The sequence below is a fragment of the Cryptococcus neoformans genome (assembly GCF_000091045.1).
Source record: "Cryptococcus neoformans var. neoformans JEC21 chromosome 7 sequence".
Classification (NCBI taxonomy): domain Eukaryota; kingdom Fungi; phylum Basidiomycota; class Tremellomycetes; order Tremellales; family Cryptococcaceae; genus Cryptococcus; species Cryptococcus deneoformans.
This window is the reverse complement of record NC_006692.1, coordinates 384,867-405,690: the sequence shown is the minus strand read 5'-3', so window position 1 is coordinate 405,690 and position 20,824 is coordinate 384,867. Positions and strand designations below refer to the sequence as shown.

Sequence of the window (20,824 nt, the reverse complement as noted above, 5' to 3'; positions counted from 1 at the left end):
ACAACTCGCGGATTATAGGTAGTTTGACGCCACGTTATTGCCACGTGAGGAAATAATGAATTTCTGTTTTTTTTTTTGGCCACCCATCATCTTAGGCGGTTGACATAATATTGACAGAAGATCCACACTTCTATAACTTACCTTCTCGCCATATAATTTTTCACTTCCCTAAATGTCGGCTCCCACCACCGCACCAGTACTTACCCCAGATCAGGCCCGCTTGGCAGCTCTCAACAGGCTAAAAGCCAAGAACAAGCTCACTGCAAATACTACAGGCGGCAACGCTGCGGGGCCAAGTAACGGCAATCATGGCAACGCTGGACCAGCGTATGTCAACAGGAGGGAAGCGATACCGTCATCGGCTAGGAATATGGTTCAGCAACAGGCGGAGGCAGACAAGGCAAAACCATTGCCTTTACGGCGTGATCCTTCTCTGGTTGGTCACTTGTCTTATTGCCTGGCCACTGCTCACAAAATGCTCACATGGTAATTGCAGGGGAAATACTTTGAATACGATCTCTCCAAGATGCGAAACTCCAGAGGAGGTTTTCTGACAGAAGAAGATAAAGAAGGTGACCGAATTAAATCTGTTGCGGAATTAGCGAGGGAGAAGGAGAGGCAGTTGCAGATGATAAGGGAAGGGGAAGAACCGGCGATCATACCCGATCGGTCACCGAGATGTGTGGAGTGTGGGACGCTGGAGATTAATTATCAGTTTTTGAAGGTGGGTTTGCGACTTGAGTGTGAGAGGATGGAATGTTCAGAGCTGATTGGATATAGGTGTTTGATGTTAGAGTGTGTAAGAGTTGTGAAAAGAAGCTTCCGGAAAAGTACTCTTTGTTGACAAAGACGGAATGTAAGGAAGTGAGTGACCTTTCCATGGGATAAAAAAGACAAACCTCTGACGAGCGGCTAGGATTACCTTCTCACAGACCCAGAGCTCAAAGATGTCGACCTGCTACCCCACCTCCTCCGCCCAAATCCTCATGCATCAACGTACAGCAATATGATGTTATTTCTACGAGAACAAGTTGAAAAAGTGGCATTCCAGAAATGGGGCGGGGAGGAAGGGTTAGATAATGAATGGAAAAGGAGAGAAGAGTTCAAAAAGCGGAAGAGAGAGGAAAAGTTTGAGCAAGGATTGAGAGAGTATGTTGTATCAACTACCTTATTCTTTTAGTATCACGGCTGACGATTGATCTAGTCTTCGAAAACGGACGAGAAATAACTTGTATCAAAGAAAACAAGAAGCTCAACATGTCCATGAATTTGAAGATGTTGAGGAAGTGTACGACGAGCAAGAGCAGACGACTAAGTTGCTCCAAAGATGTTTTGGGTGCGGTTCCGAGCAAGAGGTGGAGGTGCTTTGAGCTTGCTTGATACGTTTTGTTGTAAGCATGTACCGAGCTGTATAATGCGTCTCGCAGGAAATTATTTACATTCTCTTTGGTTGCGGTCTCGAGGATCATATCGTATGCCATAGTGACACAACAACACAACAACAAGCCAAAAGTAAAGTGGAGGCTGATTACGCAATGATTCTTTCGTCCGTAGACGGAGATGACCGCCCGGCAGTCAAAGGACCACATGGTGATTGATGTCGTGTTTGATAACACTTGAAAAAATTGGCACTCGAAACAGAATGGACTGTGAAAGCGAAGTAAGGAAGCTGGTACTTGTATATACATAATTAATAAGTACCTCGTAGTGGGCAATACCTGCCGAAATGTATGTGAATAATAGTAGCTGTACACTGTGTCTAACACCAGAAATGACGCAACAGATCGGCTAATTTTCAAAGGTTGGAGATTAAGAAAGGAACGCGGCGTTTGCGCTGATTATCAGGCTTCCTTTGGTTTCGTGCTTCACTATTTTTTCTCTTCTGTACTCCTTTCTCCGTTGAACTGTAAATTATTCCTTCTTTCCCGAGCGTCTTAAGTCAGCTCGGAATTCCATCTCCGGCCTGACATTTGATATTCACTTTCTCCTTGAAGATGGCAGACTCCTCATGGGTTTCTGCGGCTTCCAAAGCCATATCAGATTCGAGCTGCGATAAAGTCTGGGATGGTATAGATTTCAGCTCATGCTTCCGTGAAAAGTAAGTACACTCAAACCATTGTCAAGGGAAAAGGCTAGTCCTAACAAGAACCTAGGTATCTGCAAAACGTTCCATATCTCCTTATAGCGGCTTCCGCCCTCTACCTTCTCTCCACCTACCCATCTCGCTGGGCCCGTAGATCCCAGGATCCCTTATCGACCTCAACTCTCGTCTCTTCTTCTTACCCCTCAGACCTCGCCAACCTCGAATCTAGCGTTATCCTCGATTCCCTCGCTACCAACCTCCTCCCCCCATGGTCTGCATCTACCCCATCGAAACCCGCAGAGAAACTTCCCGAGGGCGAGGCTGAGCGGGTAATTATGGATTTTGTCAAGCATAAAAGGAGGGACGTGACGAGGCTACAAGATTTAAGGTTTTGGATTGGTCTTTTGGGTGCTGTGACTTGGTTTGAAGTCGAGCTAGCGAGGGCGGTGGTGCAAGGAAGCTGGAAGGACGTCATATTTCCCGCCTGGTTATCGCTCATCTCCATCATCCCCCACTCTCACATCACGCCTCTCTTGTCATTACATTCTATGACATCGCTTATCTTTTTTCGGACCTTGATTATCCACCCGAACCCTTCGAAATTGCACATCGCGTGTTTTGCCGTGGAGATGGTATACTGCATCGCGATGCTGGGGTTGCCATACCACGAGGGTCTGGATAGGTTGTTGGAAGGTGCGAAGAGTAAAGGAGGAGGTAGTTTGGGAAGCTTTGGAAGCAAGCTGCCTAAGCATTATGAAGAGCCTGCTTGTGAGTCTTATCTCTGTCTGTTTATTTTGTAGAAGCTGATATTTGACCCAGCGGCATGGTCTCGAGGAACATTCAATTTTTTGCTTCCCCTGCTTTTTAAGCACTACCTTACTCCCATTACGTTGGAGAACATTCCCGCTATCCGTGAAGACGATTCATCAGCTGCTTCCCTCGGTGCTTTCCGAGCTTTCAGTGCTAAACGGGACGCTACTTACGCCAAAAAACATAGCGGGGCCAAGAGGAGAAGGAATCTGGGTCTTGAACTGGCTGTGTTCTTTGCTCCTGAACTCGGTTGGCAAGTTGTACGTTCATTTCTTTCGTCTCCTTTGTTCCTCCCAGTCGGCTGTCGCGCTCATTCTCAAAATAGCTCTGGGCGTCAATCTTCATCTTCTTCCAATATCTCCCTCCAAATGGTCTTCGATTACTCCTGCAATACGTCAAACAGCGAGAGACTAACCCCCAGCCGACACACGTAGCCGTCCTCTACGTGGCTATGATGGTTATTGGACAATGTATGTCCGCAATCACCCTCGCCCAGGCATTATACCTCGGTAGACGATTGTGTATTAGAATTCGAGCAATTATCATTGCTGAAGTATTTGCGAAAGCTCTTCGAAGGAGAGATGTCTCCGGCGACGTGAAAAAATCAACATCTAACAAATCCTCCGCTGCTGCTGCTGGTAAAAAAGGGAACAACCAAGCTCAAGACGGCGCTGAAGGTGAAGCTACGGCGGGCGAAGGAAAAATCGCGAACCTCGTCTCTGTCGATGCGTTTACTATCTCCGAGATCTGCGCTTACTCGTATTACACCGTCTCCTGCCCTCTCGCCATCGTCGTCAATAGTGTGCTTCTTTACCAAACCCTCGGCACCGCTGCTTTCGCGGGTATCGCCGTCTTGGTGGCCCTCATGCCTGCTCAGTATGGGATGAGCAAGCTCTACATGAGCCGCCAGAAAAAGTTTATGACAGCTACCGACGCAAGGCTCGAAGGTATCACCGAAGTCATTGCCCACATTAAACTCATCAAATTCAACGCTTGGGAGGGCAAGTTCTTTGACCGGATGATGATTACTCGTGAAAAGGAGTTGCGCATGCTCGCTCGCCGATTCGCGACTACAGTCCTATTCCAGCTACTCGTATGGAGTACACCGGTGATAGTCACTGGTATAGCTTTTGCTGTGCATAGCTTGTGGTTGAAGCAGCCTCTCACGGCTGACAAGGCGTTTGCATCGTTGATTCTGTTCAACATGCTGAAAGACCCTCTTGCCCTCGCTCAAGACACTGTGACAAGGTTGATCCAAGCGTCAACCTCTTGTAATCGTATCCAAAAATATCTTGAGGAACCTGACACTCTCAAGTACCAACAGCTCTCCACTCCTGGGTCCAATGACCCTCAAATCGGGTTCAGAGACGCTGTCCTCGGTTATTTGACTCCGGAAGAGGCTACCAAACTCGAATCCGATCAATCTGAACCTTTTACTCTTCGCGAATTAAACGTGTCCTTCCCCGTCGGTAAGCTGAGTGTGGTCTGCGGCCCAGTGGGCTCAGGAAAGACGACCCTCATTCTCGGTTTGCTCGGTGAGACACTGCTTCTCAAGGGACAGGTGTTCATGCCGGACGATCATGCCAATAGGGACGGATGTCCTATCGATCCTGCCACCGGACTTGCCGATACCGTAGCATTCTGCGCCCAAACACCTTGGTTAGTCGGTGCTAGTATTAAGGAAAACATTGTTTTTGGTTCCAATTGGGATAAAAAGAGGTATGACCATGTAGTCAAAGCTTGTGCTCTCCAGCGAGACTTCGAGATCTTTGAGCTTGGCGATGAGACAGAAGTGGGAGAAAAGGGTACTACCTGTTCTGGCGGCCAAAAGGCGCGTATCTCCCTTGCTCGTGCTTTCTACTCGTCCGCAAAGACCATCATCCTCGACGACGTTCTCTCAGCAGTGGATGCCCACACGGCTCGACACCTGTACGAGCAAATTCTTCAGGGACCGCTTACCCAGGGTAGGACAGTGATTCTCGTGACTCACCAGGTGAATTTGGTTAGTCCAGCAGCGGAAATGGTCGTCATGCTCGATAATGGGATTGTTACCGCTTCCGGCTCTCCTTCAGAGTTGACAGCTTCAGGTGCATTGGAATTGTCGGAAGATGATAGTGACAAGGCGAGCGCTAGCGCAAGCACCGCTGCGTCTACTACATTGGGGGCCGGAAGCGGTTCACCCGTCGAACGTGATACCGATGACCCATATATTGAAGACCAACTCGACTCCCCGGCTGAAGAAGAACTCGTTGAACAGCAAAAACAAGTGGACGCAGACCGTGCTGCTCAGACAGACAAAACCACCCGTCTCGGCAAACAGCTTGTAGCCGCCGAAACTTCATCTCAGGGTACTGTGCAAGCTGCAACATATATGCTCTACTTCAAAGCTTTGGGAGGTATCACTATCTGGATTATCGTGATTATTGTGTTTTTTGGTTCCCAAATGCTTCAGGTCGCGAACAATGCTTGGATCAAGGAATGGGCCAATGCTGATGACAGGGCGGCTTCTGGTTCGCTCTTGGGCAAAGCAGCATTCACTGTCTATCAGTTCGTGATTGACACCAGGAAGTATGTTCAAGCAGAGATGGAACGAAAGCATTCGACAGCGTATTATCTGGCAATATATTGGGCCATCTCCGCTTTCTACTTAATTGCTGTTGTCGGTAGGGTTGGTATTTCTTTTATCGGAGCATTGAGGGCCAGTCGTCACATGTATGATCGTCTGTTGCAGCGGATCTTGGGCGCGAGGATGAGGTTCTTTGATTCTACACCTTCGTGAGTGCTTTTGATTTTGCGTGAAGGGAGAAGTGTTGTTAATATACTCGATGAAGGGGTCGAATTCTGAACCGGTTGAGTAAAGACATGTCTTCTATCGACCAGGAAACCGGTGAAAGTGAATTTATGTTTTGTATCCGTGATGCAGGGAACATGCTAATAGGATTTATTAGTCTGTATGTACTTTGCCAACTCATGTCTCTCGGCTGCAACCGTCTTGGTTGTCGTGACTGTATCAACTCCTGGTAAGCATTTTTGGTATCACGACTGTCGCCGAAATTGACATATACGATAGCCTTTCTCGGTGCTTTGGTCCTTATTTGTTTCTTGTACTGGGTTATTGGGTCACTCTACGTGGCCACTAACCGAGAAATCAAGCGCATTGACGTGAGTTCCTTAAGCATATGTGAGGATCGCTGCTGAACTTTGTAAACCAGAGTGTCACCAGGTCTCCCATCTTTATCAGCTTCACTGAGGTCCTTGTCGGTATGTCAACGATTCGCTCTTATGGCGATAGCGCCCGCTTCATGCGCAAGCTATTCCATGAACTTGACCAAAACACGTAAATCAACTTATTTTCGAATCGTTATGATAACGGCTGACATAGTCCAGACGTTGCTTCTGGTACCTATGGCAGGTCAATCGAATTCTTAACAACTACTCGAACTTCGTTGGCGCTTTGGTCACTGTCTTTGCTGCGCTTTTTGCTCTCAAGAACAAGTCGATGGATGCTGGTGCAGTAGGATTGTCTGTCAGTTATGCTTGTAAGTGATCAACTTGACAGCTTTATTTGAAAAAAAAAGCTTACCATTTATGTCAGTGTCTTTCACTGAATACGTTTTGTGGGTCGTCAGGCTATACGCTGCTGTTGAAATGTCCATGAACAGTGTTGAGCGTGTAGGTGAATGTAAGCTTATTGGTTCATACCTTGGGTCGAAAATTGCTAATAAAAGGGCAGACCTTGAACTTGAAGTCGAAGAAGAGAGTCATGAAAAAGGGAAGGAACCTCCTGCCTACTGGCCGACTAGCGATGGATCGATCGTTGTTGAAAATCTGACCTGTCGATATGCTCCTCAGGTGGGTAGACTTGACATGGGTGTTTTGCGATGATCTAATATGATGGTAGCTCGAGCCTGTCCTCAAAGACATCTCATTCGTTATTGGGCCCAAAGAGAAGATAGGTGTATGTGGTAGAACCGGTAGTGGAAAGAGTAGTACGTGCTTTGAGCTTCCGCATACTTCGACACCTCTGATCGCAATCCCTATAGCTCTTGCTCTTTCATTCTTCAGGTTCTTGTTCCAAGAATCTGGTAAAATCACAATTGATGGCGAAGATATCTCAAAACTGAGCCTCAATGCGCTCAGGTCAAGGCTTACCATCCTTCCTCAAGGCGCGTCTTTATTCTTCGATGATGTAACGTTGCTGATCATTAACTGACTGTAACAGAGGCCCAGCTCTTCTCCGGAACTGTACGTGACAACCTCGATCCATTTGATCAGCATGAAGACGCCGATATCTGGGATGCCCTTGCTCAATGCGGTCTTGTTGGCAAATCTCGACTCTCAAGCCGCGCTACAAGTCGAGCTCAATCCAGGACTGACCTGAGTGCTTTGAGCTCCTCTACTACTAAAGAGCCTAATGCCCCTCTTGTCAAGAGCGTTCTGAAGAAAAGCTTAAAAAATGCCGAGGAAGGTGATGAAGAGGGGGAACGGGTTGTCATCAGAAGTTTAGAAGAGAAAGTCGCCGTAGGTGGGAAGAATTTCAGTAAGTGTATTTTGCAGTTCAAGTGATATATGACTAATATATTCCAACAGGTCAAGGACAAAGGCAACTTCTTGCTCTTGCTCGGGGTCTCCTCAAGCTCCGCAATTCCAGCTTTCTCATTATGGATGAAAGCACAGCCAACCTCGACCACGCCACGGATGCCACAATCCAGAATGTGTTGCGTACAGGTTTGGCTGATACTCAGATGTTGGTCATCGCCCATCGCCTGATGACTGTCGCTGGTCTTGACAAGTGAGCGTTTCAGATGGGATGCTACATGATATCTGTCCCGCTAACCAAGCAATGCAGGATCTTGGTGCTTGATCACGGAAAGGTAATGGAGTATGGTACACCTTGGGAATTGATGCAGAATGAAGGAGGCATCTTTAGGGAACTGTGCAAGCAAAGCGGAGAAGAGACTCAGTTATGGGAAGTAAGTCAGCGTTCATCATTACTACTGATTGGGACTGACCCATCATGCTGTACTAGGTGGCCAAGATCGTCTACGAAACCAAGCAAAACGCTTCATCTAGGTCCTAGAACAATAGGGAAGTCAATGTGAATCACGTGAATCTTGTAGCAGCTAAAAAAGTAGCACATAATTTCAATTCTGTTCATAAAGAACAAGCATTTCTTGGTAGATCTTGATGCATATCTATGAGATGGAAAGCGGATTTCGAAAACCATCAGTTGGTTTCTTCTCTGCTTCTTGCAATGCTATTTAGGTCCTGCGAATGATGGGCCTTATTCCCATGGCACCTATGTAACATGCAATTTCCATGGCTTATAAAGTGATACATGTTATCACGCCCCCACCACAAGACATATAATGATACACATTTTAGATAGGGGGTACAACTAGCCATACCACCGCATGCCATAGCCAAGCCACACCCTTCGTCAAACTCTTCACAGTCGGATGCATCACTAACCTATCCCATCCAGCCCATAAATGGCGCTGTTGGCGAGGCGCGAGTGCGTTGGGCGCCGTGGGATGCGGTGACGGAGGTTGTGGAGATGCCTCTGACACAAGTTTGTCAGAAGAGGAAAGTGAGGGAGACTCATCAAGGGGAATCTGATGTGTCAAACCTAAGGTAACAGTACTCTCGTCTTTCACTCCCTTTACCCCACCATCTCTCAGTGTCCTATCCAAGCACTCATCCCCCCTATCCTCGCCCGTCCCACCTGATGATGGATTGTAGCCATACATCCTCAGATCTCTCGCTTCCCCTGCGACATAAGAAACTTCATTTCTCAATCTCTGGATTTGTGAGCCCATTGATAATAAGAGCCAGAGCATGAAGAGGTTAAAAAAGGTTGAGAAGGAGAAGAGTGTTCGAGCACGCGAGGTCGTAGAGATTTGTGGGGCAGAAGGTGGCTGGAAAGATATTGAGCACGGGGTTGAAAGGGGATAAGAGTACGTGTCGTTTGGTGATGGTGTAAGCGTTGTCTGCATGATGGGTTTCACCACTAAAAATGCTAGTCAGCTAAAAAGAAAGAATAGGCAGGTCATTCACCTTCCCAACCCTCCCCGCAAAGCTCCACAATCCCCATCCCTTCCGCATCCTCAAAAGTCGGCAATGAAAACTCTTGCCCGACAATTTCCAAAATAATCTCTACCAACCCTGAATCCTCCCTCCCTTCCTTCTTCCCGATCCTCACCTCCGTTTTGCCGTCTTGCCATCTATGTAAACACCTTGGAATGGGCTGGCCGTTCATGCTTGCTCGAGTTACCCTCACTGTCCTTCCTTTGATGTCATTGTCGTGGGCATTGCTATTTGGAGTTGAAGGATGGAGGATAAACCCAACTTCGTCACCTCGACTAGGGAAGGCGAAGAGCATAGACATAGAGACGACCCCCCAGATATCTCTGCGTAGCCTGATTCTCATATCCCCCTTAACCTTCCCGCTTTCTTTGTCTCTCTTACTATTCGATACAGAATCATCGGACCAGAAAAAGGCGTTAGCAGAGGGTATGCTGATCAAATGAGGTTCGGACGTGGGAAGAGTTTGGTCCTGGTAGAGAGCATTATTGCACTGGATGTTGCATTGTGTTGAGCCATTGTGCGGAAGATTGACAAGAGGGATTGGGCAAGGAAGGCGTTGGCTAACGAGGGCCAGGTGGGAGATTGGTACAAGCATCCCGCGAAGCGAGAAGGCTCTGTCGCTGTGTTCGTAAAAGTACAAATCGAATAATCTACCCTGCTTGACAGACTTGGCCACTGGTAGGGATACCGACTGCTTAACTCGTTTGGAAGGGGTAGATGGTTTGGAGGTAGGTAACAGCGATACTCTCGACCCCAGAGGCGTGTTGGGTCTCTTCGGAGCCGGACTTTGTTCACTGCTCATTTCAAAGGAGAATTCATCGATAGCATCGCCTGCCGTGGGTAAAGTCTGCCGCATGAGACTAATAGACGAGCCAGAGCCAGATGTTCGTGGGAGGTACGTGGCTGTCGATGGTCCTGCAGCGGCATTGGACGAAAGAATAGATTGCCGTGAGCGACTGCGTCGGTGTAGGTGTCCTGACTGCTCAGGACGGACGGTAGCAAAGGAATCATCATCCTGGTACTCTGCAGTCCTGTCAGGATCTTCCCTTTCCTCATCTTCAAATTCTCCATCTACACCTTTCCAATATGCCAATCCCTCACTTTCGATAATCAGTTCAGCCCACGCCCATCCTTCGGGGACATCGACTTTCAGGGAAACAACTGTATCTGAACCAGGAGCAACGGCAGTATAATTGAGCTCCATAGAAGGTCGATATTTGTCCCATTTGGGCGATATTGAGAGTGATGGAATGGTGGAGTCAATCATAGTGGATGTGAATGACCATTCCAGTCTCAAAATATCCGTGCTTTTCAAGGCATTAGTCATGTCTCTGGATAGATGCAGGGTGGCGTACCTCTGGAATCTTCCCTCCAACCAGCTAGACCCTTGATCATCATTCTCATAATCCTCATCTTCCAGATCTTCCCCGTCTTCCCAACCTTCCTCTCTCATCACACCCTTCCCATTCCCGTTGATCAAGTCATGTCCATATGGGGATGGATCAGAATCAAAAGCAGACGCTGGCAAGGGCAGCATTTTTGGTTCAGTCAGAACACTGACTTGGTTCATAGATGAAGTGGAGGTGGAAGGGGAGAGAATCTGAAAGCGGATGACATTGTCTAGACATCTTGGAATAGGCAAGAGTACCTTGAACAGGGACATCAATACTTTGATCGCCTGTATAGAATTAGACATACTTTGTAAATGTCATCTTCCACGCTACTTTCCAAGGCCTGTTGAAACTCCATAGTAATCAACCAATCTTTTCTTTCCCGCTCTGTACTCCCATTGCTATCAGTTTTGCCTTTGAAGCTTCCTCTTCTTCCGCTACCCCCAAGTGAGTCTACCACTACGAAAACCTTCCCGGTCGTACTTGACACATCGATATACGGTTTGCCTCCAAGGATAGATGGCTGAGAAGGTGCAGGTGGGTAAGACGTAGAATGTGGGAGTGAAAGCAATGTTGAAGCAATACGAAGGTGTGGCGACTGCGAAGAGGGAAGAGGAAGTGGTAGAGGATGAATGGTCGGCTGGGACAAGAGAGCTGGAGGTGTTGCTGCGGATACAAGTAAACATGGGAGATAGGACAATAGTCATTGACATACAGTTGAATAGCACCCATCTTGCTCCCGGCCTTCCAGGGCTTTCCTTAGGCAACGATACCTGTATCACAATCAGCATTTGATTAATTGTACTTGCGTCAGAGTTTGACAGACCTTCAGACATATAAGTCCTCTAACATGAGTGTCTGAAGCTGTAGCCTGTATTCCTAGCTTTGATATAACGAGTCCCGAGGGTCCCATTCTTGATAAATTAGAAGCAGTAGATGTGAATGTGAATTCAAAATGACTTTCCTCGTTATTAGTATCCTGCACTTAAGATCAACTTCGTTGCCGGGCGGGTGATGACGGAATCTAAGGTGAAGGGGAGTCACGTGACCTGCACTCAGCGCACAAACAAAAGACCACAGAGGTCGGCATCTACGTTGGATGCCGTTGCGCCTTAAGAGGATGTACATGGTGACTGCTGCCTGTTTAAGATGAAGTCGACTTAAACTCGTAACGACATGTCAGTGCAGCTATTCCAAGGTGGACCATGTCAACCCTATCGACGGTGATAGGGCGACATGAAAGAAGAGTAGAAGACGACAGAGGATATCCTGAGGGAACAATAAAATGACGCAAAATGGCGGTGAGGTGTGTGTGCCCGCTCACGCGTAGGGTATTACATGCAGTCCATCTAATATGCAAGGTATCCATTCCTGCTTGTCCAACTTTTTGCTTAAGCACCCGCTAGTGGCCCTGCCGTTTCGGACCATTGCTTAGTCCCCATCTGGGACAATCGGCTAACACATCGCGCGAACGCGAACAGCTCTTCATCGCCGGAGAATAATGAGGATGATCCCACTGCTGAAGGATCAAGACCCTATGGGAGATGTCAGCGATCGTTCCTGCAATGGGAAAAAATAAATGGTTCGTACAAGTTCGTCCATGACTATGCATAAAAAAAGGATGGTCAGTTGAAATGTTAAAGAAGAAATAAAGCTCTTACCCTCTTGCATGTGTGCGTCCTCGGCTGCTGAGCCATGCTTATCGGAGAACACCTGGAAAATTGGAACTTCACTAGAACAAAAAAGTTTTGTCTTGTTCTCGTAGCATGCTATAACTAATCAATCAATAGGTACATCACAGCAAAAAAATTAACGTACCATCGATGAACGTGATGAACCTCCTCGCCTGATCTCTTTCACTCAATCCCATCCTCGGTATATCTTCCACAAACACCGTACCAAACTTGCTCGTCACCTCGAGATAATCTGCAGCACTCAGAGGTTTGTTACACAAATCCGCAAAAGTGAATTTCGCCACGCTTCCCGACGACTCGGGAACATTCAGTTCTCGTCCCCAAAGGTGGACCTTCCGGTTATGGACAACTTCAGAGGAGACGGGGTCTGTCGAAGCAAAAGAATCAAACAGCTTATTGATCTCGGATTTAACTGTTGGAGAGAGAGGGTTATAGTACACCTTGGAAAGCGCCCGGGGAATCTCTCGATAGTCGGTACCAGAGTCAAGGTCAACGACTTCGAAGCGCTCTTTGATGAGCTCGATGGCGGGGATGAAGGATTGTCGTTGGATACCATTGATGTAGAGTTCATCCGGATGCCGACTATTGTACGTCAACGTCACGAGACAATTCGCTAGATGGCGGACTTACTTGGAAGTCATGATACAAACCACGCCAAAGCTCATGAGTCTTTCCAACAACCCTCTAAGGATCATCGCAGTGACAATATCCGTAACCTGAAACTCATCGAAGCACAATACCCTCCCTTCATTCGCTAAGCTCCTCGCTACCTCTGGCAACACGTCCTTTTTTCCCAACCCCGCCTTTTCGTACTCAACGACCAACTTATGCTGTCGCTGAAGGACGTCGAGCATGAAGGCGTGGAAATGTATTCGGATAGATCCATAACCGCCTTGAGAGGTAGGCCGGAATTGCTTGGGGATAGTGGAGTGGAAGAGATCCATAAGCATAGTCTTGCCTGTACCAACAGACCCGTAGAGGTAGAGACCTTTGGGGACATTAGATAAAGGGATTGTTACTTCAGATTGTGAGGGGCCTTTAGAGAAGAATCTGCTGAACTGAAAAGATAGACAAGTTAGATGTCTCTTGATAGGTTTTCGGTGGAACTCACGATGGAGGATGAAGGCTGAACAGCTGCAGCCGGCACAGGTCCAGGATCATAGTCTTTCAAGTCATCCCATAATCTTTGAAGCTTCTGTATAATTCCTCTCTGGTATGGATCTGACCTAAGCACTTTATCTTTGACGAGATGCTCATATCTTGTAACAGGATCTTGATAAAAATATTACACACATCAACTTTAGTGTAGATGGAATATTAGAAAGGTAAACCGACCTTTAAACGATGCTCGAGCTTCGACAATATGGGTAGTGGTGGAAGTAAGACTCTGCTTCTCCCTTCTGGCTGTTCCTGTCAAATGGATATGTCTTATGGCAGCTCCTGAAGATAGCCCGCCACATGGCAAATGAGTAGGTCCAGGGCTCAATGAGATTACAGCCGCGTGGTTGGCCAAAGGGCGAGCAGTGGGAGCCAAAGTGACTCTTGAGCTTGAAGCCTTGACTGTTGTAAAATATAGAGTTGTCCTCATTTACCGTAACGCTTCTATGGTTGTTCCAAATGGTTCGTTGCGGAGGAAATATCGACCTTATATGACTAGACTCGAAAGATAACGAGCCCGAATGGACGATCATCATACAGAGATGATGCCGATAGTCGGCAAACAAAAGAGCCGAGGATGATATCCGCCGCCGCCACTCGTCAAAACACCGCCAAGAGCCGAATGAGCCACGTGGTAAAAGACGTAAACAATCAACGCGCGCGACTGGCTTTTCCACAATCTCTCGAGTGTATCCACAGTAATTCACAGTTTCTTATTTCCTTAATCTCTTTCTATCAACGCGAGTCCCCAAGATGTCTAGGAGGCCTACCACCAACAGGTCAGGGATGTCAAGAACAGCGCCGTCAACGTCTATCTCAATGCCTCCACCATCAAGGATCCCCAATCGGCCGCCATCGGTCATGTCGGTATCTCAAGCTTCACATGGGAGAAATGATGGAGATAGTCGAGCTGCGAGCCCACAAAGAAAGATAAGAAAGACTGTTAACGGATCTATAACAAATAGAAAAATGGAAACGCCTGGGGTGGGAATAAATACAGATGGTGAAATCAATATTCAAGTGGTCGTGCGATGTCGGTACGTGTTTGTGTAGTTTCATCAGTTTGATGTTGACGCTCTATTATACCAGTGGACGCTCGCAACAAGAGGTGGATCAAGCATCTCCAGTCATTACCACCACCACTGGACCGATATCAAAGATGGTCACCGTCGAAACTACTCCATTACCGTCAGCGACCCTGTCAACATTCGCGACGGCATCATACGGTGGAACTCACCAGCCGGCCACAAAAACGTATCCTTTCGACAAGGTTTTCGGGCCAGAAGCTGACCAAACAATGGTTTTTAACGAGGTTGCTGAAGGAATGCTGGGGGAAGTTCTGTCAGGATACAATTGTACCATTTTTGCTTACGGGCAGACAGGTACTGGAAAAACGTATGGTGATCTTTTGAACTGGCACAATAATCCTGACATTTTATTAGCTATACTATGCAAGGCGACCTTGAGCTCACAAATCTTGACGCTCCGAAATCGACGGCTGGTATTGTTCCGAGGGTCCTTCACCGTCTTTTCAGCATCCTCGAATCTCAAGCCGACACCGAGTACTCGATAAAATGCTCTTATGTGGAACTGTACAATGAAGAGCTTCGAGATCTCCTAGCGCCGGAGTACAGAGGTGAACAAAGTGGGACTGGCGGACTCAAGCTGTATGAAGATGGAAAAAAGGGGACTATGATTCAGGGCCTGGAAGAGACAGGCGTAAGGAACTTGAAAGAGGCCTTGGGTATGTTGGACAAAGGAGTGAGGAGAAGACAGACCGCCGAGACAAAGATGAACACCGAATCTTCGTATGTCAAGTCATATTTTCAGGAAATCTACAGTTAACAGCTCTGCAGCCGTTCACATACAATCTTCTCTATCACGGTCCATGTTAAAGAAAGCGGAGTGCAAAGGGGAGGCGAGGACATGCTTCGAATCGGAAAATTCAATCTAGTCGACCTTGCTGGCTCGGAAGCTATTGGCCGTTCTGGTGCTACAGACAAGCGCGCTCGTGAGGCCGGTATGATCAATCAGTCTCTCCTCACCCTCGGGAGAGTCATTTCGGCTCTTGTCGAGAAAGGCAGTCATATCCCTTATCGAGAATCAAAACTTACTCGACTATTGCAAGATTCCCTGGGTGGTAGAACAAAAACTTGCATTGTCGCAACTATCAGTCCTACCCGATCCAACATGGAAGAAACTCTTTCCACTCTTGATTACGCCATCCGCGCCAAGTCTATCCGTAACCGACCAGAAGTCAACGCTCATCTCACAAAGGCCGGCTTGCTCAAAGAATATGTCGGAGACATTGAGCGTCTCAAAGCAGAACTCGCTGCGACAAGAGAGAAGAACGGAATATATATTCCCGAAGATCAATGGCGGGAGATGCATGAAAATCAGGTGAAGCAGAAATCAGATTATGACGAGGCCAAACTCAAGGCGAGCGTCATTGAAGTTGCTTTGGACACGAAGAAAAAGGAGTTTGATGAAGTCAGTGTGCGGTTGCTTGCGACGGTCGATGAACTTGCTCAAGTGAGGGAAGCTGAGAAGCAACTGACGGAAATGCTTGACGAAACGAAGATCGTACTTGACACTATCAAGACAAGACTAGATGAGGAGACGGTCATTAGCCAGGCGTATATGCAAGGAGAGGAGAGACTAGACGCAGTTGCCGGAGGCCTGAAGAAAGTGGCCACTGAGAGTGTGAATGACGTTGGAGGATTGTTTGAAAAGATCGGTAGGTCTGCAATTCCCAGTGAAGTGTTCCTCCACTCACATTCAGGACCAGCCCGAAAGGCCAAGGTACTCGGATCCAACGCAAGCGCAGCTACTCAATTTGGTGGTGAACTGCAGGGGCTCTCCCAGGGCCTTCGCAACGGTTTATCGCAGCTGCAATCAGCTCATGACAATTTCGGGCAAGAAATCCAAATCGAAATGGAAGCCTATGCCCTCAAAGAACAACAAGCTACAAAGCATGACCTTGCTGCTCTCGATCGATCCTTTGTGGCTTTCAACGACCTCTCCCAAAAACTTGCTGCGTCAAATGAGAAGGGTCAACGCGAAGCATCGGATTTAAGCAAGTCCTTGTTGACTGTCAAGGATGAAGTGCAGAATTCTGTTCGCGAATGGGCGCAGGGTGTGAGCGAGAGAAGCAAGTCCATGGTCGACGAACTACTCGGACACCAACAACAGCACCTCACAGCTGTCGGTTCAGTACTCGACTCTACTGCCAGTCTTGTCGACGCAATTATCACTACCGCACAAAAACACCTCGCTGCTGAGTCAGCATCTGCTCTTCGTGCGCGTGATCTTGCTATACAGACATCATCATCCGAGATCACCCGACTTCGCTCCCAGAACCTCCTCCTGGCCAAACTCCTTTCCGAGGAAAAAGCGAAGACAGCCAAACTTCGCACCGAACTCATTGGTAACTTGACAAGTATGATCGAGAGTTTCACGGATGAACAAGACAAGGGCTTAAGTGCGGTGGTTGACAAAGTCAAGATGGAGAATGAAAAAAGTGTTGAGGAGATGGAAGAATTTGGCGAGGAAGCAAGGAGTGTATGGGAAGAAGGGGATGGGAGAAGAAAGTTATTCGAGGATGAGGTAAGATCGGGCGGGGAAAGGGCGGTATTGCAAAAGGGAGAAGGTCAGCTGGCTCTTGGGCAAGTTCGTGAAGGTTTGAGAGAGAGACTAGAGAGTTATGGTCAAGAAACAATGGAAGAGGCAGAGGCGCACGTTGAAGTGGTGGATGGTTTCTGCGTCAAGATGGCGAAGAGCGCTACAAGTGGTATGTCTTTACTTATGTGAGATTATTGTGCTAATGATGATATTAGTTGCGAACAAGTCAACAGCTCGAGGAAAGAAGAATTCAGAGATTATCGAAGCTTTGGCGAGGAACGTGAAATCCACGCATGAAGCCTCCCAAGCAAGATCTTCTGCCATGGCAGACTCTATTGACAGCCTTACTTCCACTCTTCTTACCTCTGTGGGTATCTTGCTGTCCACTAGTTAGTCGATAAGCTGACGAGCTCGCACATGACCTAGCAATCGTCATCTTCAGCCACTTTCTCACAAGCCTACTCTGCAACCGAGTCTAATCTCAACTCTATCATGTCCTCCACTGCCGATTTCCTGAAGTCTGGTATCCAAGAAGATATTCCTACCGGTATTACTCCACGTAAGAAGGTATGGAACGTCCAGGCCGAATGGGAGAGGACGGGACCCAGAGAAGCGGTTTTGGCGAGCTGGCGAAAAAGACAAGAGTCGGCGGAACAATCAGAAAGCGAAAACGGAGTCAGAGATGAATCGCAAGTAACTACCAACAGACGCATTTTAAGGCTCCGAAGGACTGACAGTCGCAAGCTCCCAGGGGTGGTGAATGACGAGGCGAGCGAAGCAGCCGACGAGGTCTTGGAAGACGGGGTCTCTCAAACTGAATCTCAAGCGAGTATCAGTAGTACCATCATGTCCCGGACAAGCTCTCGCGAGCCAACCCCAACGGGTATCCCTCCTCCCCCATCGATACCCAGCACGCGTACCTCTTCTGGTCAGACAATACCGACCCGATCGAAACTGACAAGATCAACAACCGGGAAGAAGCTTGGCAATGAAATCGCCGACGAACCCCGGCCTGCGGTGACGGTTTTGGGAGAAGGTGGAGTGAATCTTCCGAGGCGCGGTGAACGTAGGTAAAAGAATAATTAATTTATTTAATACGCATTTTATTTAGCAAATAGTAGAATTAACTTAAATACTTAATAACGGACATTTTTGAGTTTGGATAGATGTACAGTGACATGCATGTGGTATCTTCTGGCCCAGGTATACAAGAAAGATTGGGTATAAGGTATAACGGTTCTGGTATATAAACGGAAGGTATAAGGAAAATGAAAGGAAATCCCAAAAAAAAAGAATCATTTATTATTATGGAGCATCAATATGATGCGTCACAACAACCGTTTTTACACGTCGTACGTCATTATGGCTAGGGCCTCCTGTACGCTACTACTATGATACAGCAACTAAACCATCATCCCACGTTTCTTCTTGCGTCTGGTCATAAAATCGACTTCCTTTTCTATAATAGTCTCTCACACTCAGTCCCATTCGCACTCTTCTTCCATCCGTTGTTGCACGAGTAGACTTCGCAAACGCCTTGGTTGCATCCCATCCATCTGGCACCAGGAATGACAGTGCAGTCCTTGCCAGTGCCCATGCTCTCGCAACCTCCACAAGACTGCAAGTCGGCCAAAGGGTCGAGACACTCGTATTGACCGGAGGAGATAAAATCACCAATTGGGCAAGCAGCAAGACCGGAAGGACAAAGAGCGCTCTTGGCGTTGGCTGCGAGACCGTAAGATGGAGATGCAGTGAGCGCTTCTTGGAACTGTCGAGCTACTCGTCGGTGGTTGGTGCTCTTGCCCGTGGGGGTAGTGCACTTGCCATTGGTAACTTGAGAGCCGGAAGGACAGCAGACACCCGTCTCACCGACCTCAGGCTGATTGACAGGACAGCACACGGTTTGAAAAGCCTTCCTGCCAGACTTGCAGCAGATGTCTTTGCCCTTGGAAGTTTGCTGATAAACGTAGCCATTGGAGATGTCGCAGATGGGCTCACACTTGCCCTTGGAAGAGTTGTACTCGTAACCGGACTGACAGTTGGTGATACACTTGCCTGTGGAACCGTTTTCGATCTGACCCTTGGGGCAGCAAACCGTCGTGTAACCAGTCCAGCCGGAGGTACCGGAAGAACAACATATGCCGTTAGAGGTGTATGTGGAACAAGAGAGGGCAGGAGTACATTGGGAACCGTCACGCTTGCAGCCAACAGTACCGCAGCATTTGCCGTCTTTGTAAGTCTGACCACGAGGACAACAGCCACCGTTGGAAGAAGTCTTTTGAAGGTCGCAAGTGGTGGAGCCACATTGGCCATTGGAGGAACGTGAGAGGGAGCCACAGGTGTAACCACCGGAGCCGTCACAGACGGGTTGAGCGTGATCGGGGTAGAAATGAGAGCTGCCTGTGGAACTAATCTGTGGCGAATAATCAGCATTACTGCCATTATCAGGGGGAAGATAGGAAGGATTGACTCACGTGAGAAGATATGACAGTCTTCCATGAGCTGCTGATTCCATGGTTGTTGCAGAAGGATTCTACATCGCTTTCGCAAAGACAGCCGAAGTCGTACTTGAAACCCAACCAAATACCAGAGACTGTGGTACACTTGAGAGTGGAACCACTTGAAGTAGAAGCAGTAGCCCGACGTTCATTAGATCCGAGGGTGAAGTTGGATACTGCACGAGCAGAGGCGCTGTTTGAGAGGAGACATACAGCGAGGAGGAGAGAAGGGAAGATGGGGGAAAGGAACATGGCTATTATCGACCGGTACTGGAGCAAAAGGACTGTATCGGTCAAAGGTCGGTACAAAGATTAGAGGGAAAGGAGGTCGTTTTGGTGGGTCTGCTTTTCAGATTGAGAAGGAAGAGGAGGGGAATGAAGAAGATTAATGCTACTTATAGGCTTTCGCTTCCGCTGTAGTTCGCAAACATGGCAGAAGTTCACCAAACCAACCCGGCTCATGCGAAAAGGGTCCTGACCCCCTTTTGAAACAACATGCCTGAACCCTTTTACTGTCAGGCGAAGGAATGGCGGGAAAGGTGTCTGTTAAGAGGACGATCTGGAGGATAACATCTTCATCTCATTCAATGCCCTACAGGAAAAGACTCGGGCCAGACAACAGAAATGCTGACAGTAAGAGGCTCTATCCCACCCTTCGTCTAATTCCCTTTCAGTCTAAAGATCGGCAGAGAAGATCGAAAGACTGATACTCGGGACATTGTCATGTTCGGTGCCCTGCTTCCTTGAGACACGGAAGCTGAGACAACGATAATTAACAAAGGGTGAGCATTGTATATTGCCCGCAATCGCACAACTCCATATTGGTAATTGATACCAAATCTTCCGTAAAGGTCATCTAAAATCCTGAAAAATCTAGCAGCTCGCATGAATATTCGGAAATGGATAATGGAGAGATGGTGATCGATGTTTGATAAATCAACTGAAGCCGACCGAAGCGAATGATACTGTAAGCACCAATGCTGAAAGGAGACTACATTTCGGGCGCTAGTCTGCTACTCGTCTTCTACGAAGGGATCTATAGTGGAAAGGGTCCAGTTCCTTAATGCTCGTATTGTTGATCAACAAGAACCGTATTTCGGCTCTCGTTTTTGCGACAACGTCGTACGCAAAGCGATGATGTAGGTCACGCCGTGGTTTTCAGGACCAGAGGTTCTGACATTGTATTTGCTATTCGCAAAGGTCGGGTAGAATACTCGCCGTACATAGACGATAATGCATTTTCATCCGTGTTAGGCGGAGTCTGAGTAAATAATCAAGGATTGTCACCATGGCCCCCGACTTCTTCATGAAAGGATTACATATTACAGGTCAAGAGGTTTCGGGTGAAGTTGAGCGTTAAGCGTTAACAAGTAATTGAGAAAAAAAAACACCCTGAACCTGAGAATTAAGCAGTTATTCCTAGCTCGGATCGGTAAAGTTACCGTAGACTTTTCTCCTTATGCCTGGTTGTCAGCTGCCCTG

At 47.7% G+C, this 20,824-nt stretch overlaps 6 protein-coding genes across 6 annotated transcripts; 3 read left to right on the top strand and 3 right to left on the bottom strand.

Moving 5' to 3' along the window:
- The first annotated feature begins 123 nt into the window (after nucleotides 1-123).
- Nucleotides 124-1,738, top strand: CNG01380 (hydrophilic protein, putative). The gene is made up of 5 exons (XM_571830.2): nucleotides 124-436; nucleotides 497-724; nucleotides 781-864; nucleotides 917-1,149; nucleotides 1,205-1,738. Exons 1-5 carry the CDS (start codon nucleotides 173-175, stop codon nucleotides 1,368-1,370), a joined length of 975 nt encoding a protein of 324 aa, XP_571830.1. The 5' UTR covers nucleotides 124-172; the 3' UTR covers nucleotides 1,371-1,738.
- A 195-nt stretch (nucleotides 1,739-1,933) lies between these two features.
- On the top strand, nucleotides 1,934-8,100 carry CNG01370 (ATP-binding cassette (ABC) transporter, putative). The gene is made up of 17 exons (XM_571828.2): nucleotides 1,934-2,098; nucleotides 2,154-2,851; nucleotides 2,903-3,153; nucleotides 3,219-5,668; nucleotides 5,725-5,786; nucleotides 5,842-5,913; nucleotides 5,964-6,055; nucleotides 6,106-6,230; nucleotides 6,281-6,432; nucleotides 6,489-6,575; nucleotides 6,627-6,745; nucleotides 6,795-6,882; nucleotides 6,937-7,059; nucleotides 7,116-7,433; nucleotides 7,484-7,685; nucleotides 7,743-7,866; nucleotides 7,923-8,100. The coding sequence occupies exons 1-17, from the start codon at nucleotides 1,995-1,997 to the stop codon at nucleotides 7,971-7,973; spliced, it is 5,118 nt and encodes a 1,705-aa protein (XP_571828.1). The 5' UTR covers nucleotides 1,934-1,994; the 3' UTR covers nucleotides 7,974-8,100.
- On the bottom strand, nucleotides 8,072-11,337 carry CNG01360 (hypothetical protein). The gene is made up of 6 exons (XM_024657522.1): nucleotides 11,198-11,337; nucleotides 11,087-11,144; nucleotides 10,679-11,037; nucleotides 10,336-10,628; nucleotides 8,951-10,287; nucleotides 8,072-8,903 (listed from the first exon to the last, which is right to left on the bottom strand). Exons 1-6 carry the CDS (start codon nucleotides 11,282-11,284, stop codon nucleotides 8,275-8,277), a joined length of 2,763 nt encoding a protein of 920 aa, XP_024513190.1. The 5' UTR covers nucleotides 11,285-11,337; the 3' UTR covers nucleotides 8,072-8,274.
- Nucleotides 11,338-11,645: 308 nt separating this feature from the next.
- On the bottom strand, nucleotides 11,646-13,757 carry CNG01350 (hypothetical protein). Its single transcript, XM_571824.2, has 7 exons — nucleotides 13,401-13,757; nucleotides 13,177-13,337; nucleotides 12,696-13,123; nucleotides 12,190-12,647; nucleotides 12,033-12,140; nucleotides 11,962-11,975; nucleotides 11,646-11,906 (listed from the first exon to the last, which is right to left on the bottom strand). The coding sequence occupies exons 1-7, from the start codon at nucleotides 13,651-13,653 to the stop codon at nucleotides 11,763-11,765; spliced, it is 1,566 nt and encodes a 521-aa protein (XP_571824.1). The 5' UTR covers nucleotides 13,654-13,757; the 3' UTR covers nucleotides 11,646-11,762.
- A 160-nt stretch (nucleotides 13,758-13,917) lies between these two features.
- CNG01340 (microtubule motor, putative) lies at nucleotides 13,918-18,042 on the top strand. The gene is made up of 7 exons (XM_024657521.1): nucleotides 13,918-14,260; nucleotides 14,313-14,618; nucleotides 14,666-15,031; nucleotides 15,080-15,960; nucleotides 16,012-17,013; nucleotides 17,060-17,211; nucleotides 17,271-18,042. The coding sequence occupies exons 1-7, from the start codon at nucleotides 13,977-13,979 to the stop codon at nucleotides 17,916-17,918; spliced, it is 3,639 nt and encodes a 1,212-aa protein (XP_024513189.1). The 5' UTR covers nucleotides 13,918-13,976; the 3' UTR covers nucleotides 17,919-18,042.
- Nucleotides 18,006-19,685, bottom strand: CNG01330 (pria protein precursor, putative). Its single transcript, XM_571820.1, has 2 exons — nucleotides 19,319-19,685; nucleotides 18,006-19,257 (listed from the first exon to the last, which is right to left on the bottom strand). Exons 1-2 carry the CDS (start codon nucleotides 19,592-19,594, stop codon nucleotides 18,304-18,306), a joined length of 1,230 nt encoding a protein of 409 aa, XP_571820.1. The 5' UTR covers nucleotides 19,595-19,685; the 3' UTR covers nucleotides 18,006-18,303.
- Between the last annotated feature and the right edge of the window lie 1,139 nt (nucleotides 19,686-20,824).

Coding starts and splice junctions, on each gene's coding strand:
- CNG01340 (XM_024657521.1), top strand. CDS start 13,977: ATGTCTAGGAGGCCTACCACCAACAGGTCAGGGATGTCAAGAACAGCG. Junction 15,032..15,079: donor AAGATGAACACCGAATCTTC/GTATGTCAAGTC, acceptor ACAGCTCTGCAG/CCGTTCACATACAATCTTCT. Junction 17,212..17,270: donor CTTCCACTCTTCTTACCTCT/GTGGGTATCTTG, acceptor CACATGACCTAG/CAATCGTCATCTTCAGCCAC.
- CNG01380 (XM_571830.2), top strand. CDS start 173: ATGTCGGCTCCCACCACCGCACCAGTACTTACCCCAGATCAGGCCCGC. Junction 725..780: donor TTAATTATCAGTTTTTGAAG/GTGGGTTTGCGA, acceptor GATTGGATATAG/GTGTTTGATGTTAGAGTGTG. Junction 1,150..1,204: donor TTTGAGCAAGGATTGAGAGA/GTATGTTGTATC, acceptor CGATTGATCTAG/TCTTCGAAAACGGACGAGAA.
- CNG01370 (XM_571828.2), top strand. CDS start 1,995: ATGGCAGACTCCTCATGGGTTTCTGCGGCTTCCAAAGCCATATCAGAT. Junction 6,433..6,488: donor ATTGTCTGTCAGTTATGCTT/GTAAGTGATCAA, acceptor CATTTATGTCAG/TGTCTTTCACTGAATACGTT. Junction 6,746..6,794: donor CCTGTCGATATGCTCCTCAG/GTGGGTAGACTT, acceptor ATATGATGGTAG/CTCGAGCCTGTCCTCAAAGA.
- CNG01360 (XM_024657522.1), bottom strand. CDS start 11,284: ATGGGACCCTCGGGACTCGTTATATCAAAGCTAGGAATACAGGCTACA. Junction 10,629..10,678: donor TGGAAGATGACATTTACAAA/GTATGTCTAATT, acceptor TCCCTGTTCAAG/GTACTCTTGCCTATTCCAAG. Junction 10,288..10,335: donor TTGGAGGGAAGATTCCAGAG/GTACGCCACCCT, acceptor TGCCTTGAAAAG/CACGGATATTTTGAGACTGG.
- CNG01330 (XM_571820.1), bottom strand. CDS start 19,594: ATGTTCCTTTCCCCCATCTTCCCTTCTCTCCTCCTCGCTGTATGTCTC. Junction 19,258..19,318: donor AGACTGTCATATCTTCTCAC/GTGAGTCAATCC, acceptor TATTCGCCACAG/ATTAGTTCCACAGGCAGCTC.
- CNG01350 (XM_571824.2), bottom strand. CDS start 13,653: ATGAGGACAACTCTATATTTTACAACAGTCAAGGCTTCAAGCTCAAGA. Junction 13,338..13,400: donor AGCTCGAGCATCGTTTAAAG/GTCGGTTTACCT, acceptor ATTTTTATCAAG/ATCCTGTTACAAGATATGAG. Junction 13,124..13,176: donor TTCAGCCTTCATCCTCCATC/GTGAGTTCCACC, acceptor CTATCTTTTCAG/TTCAGCAGATTCTTCTCTAA.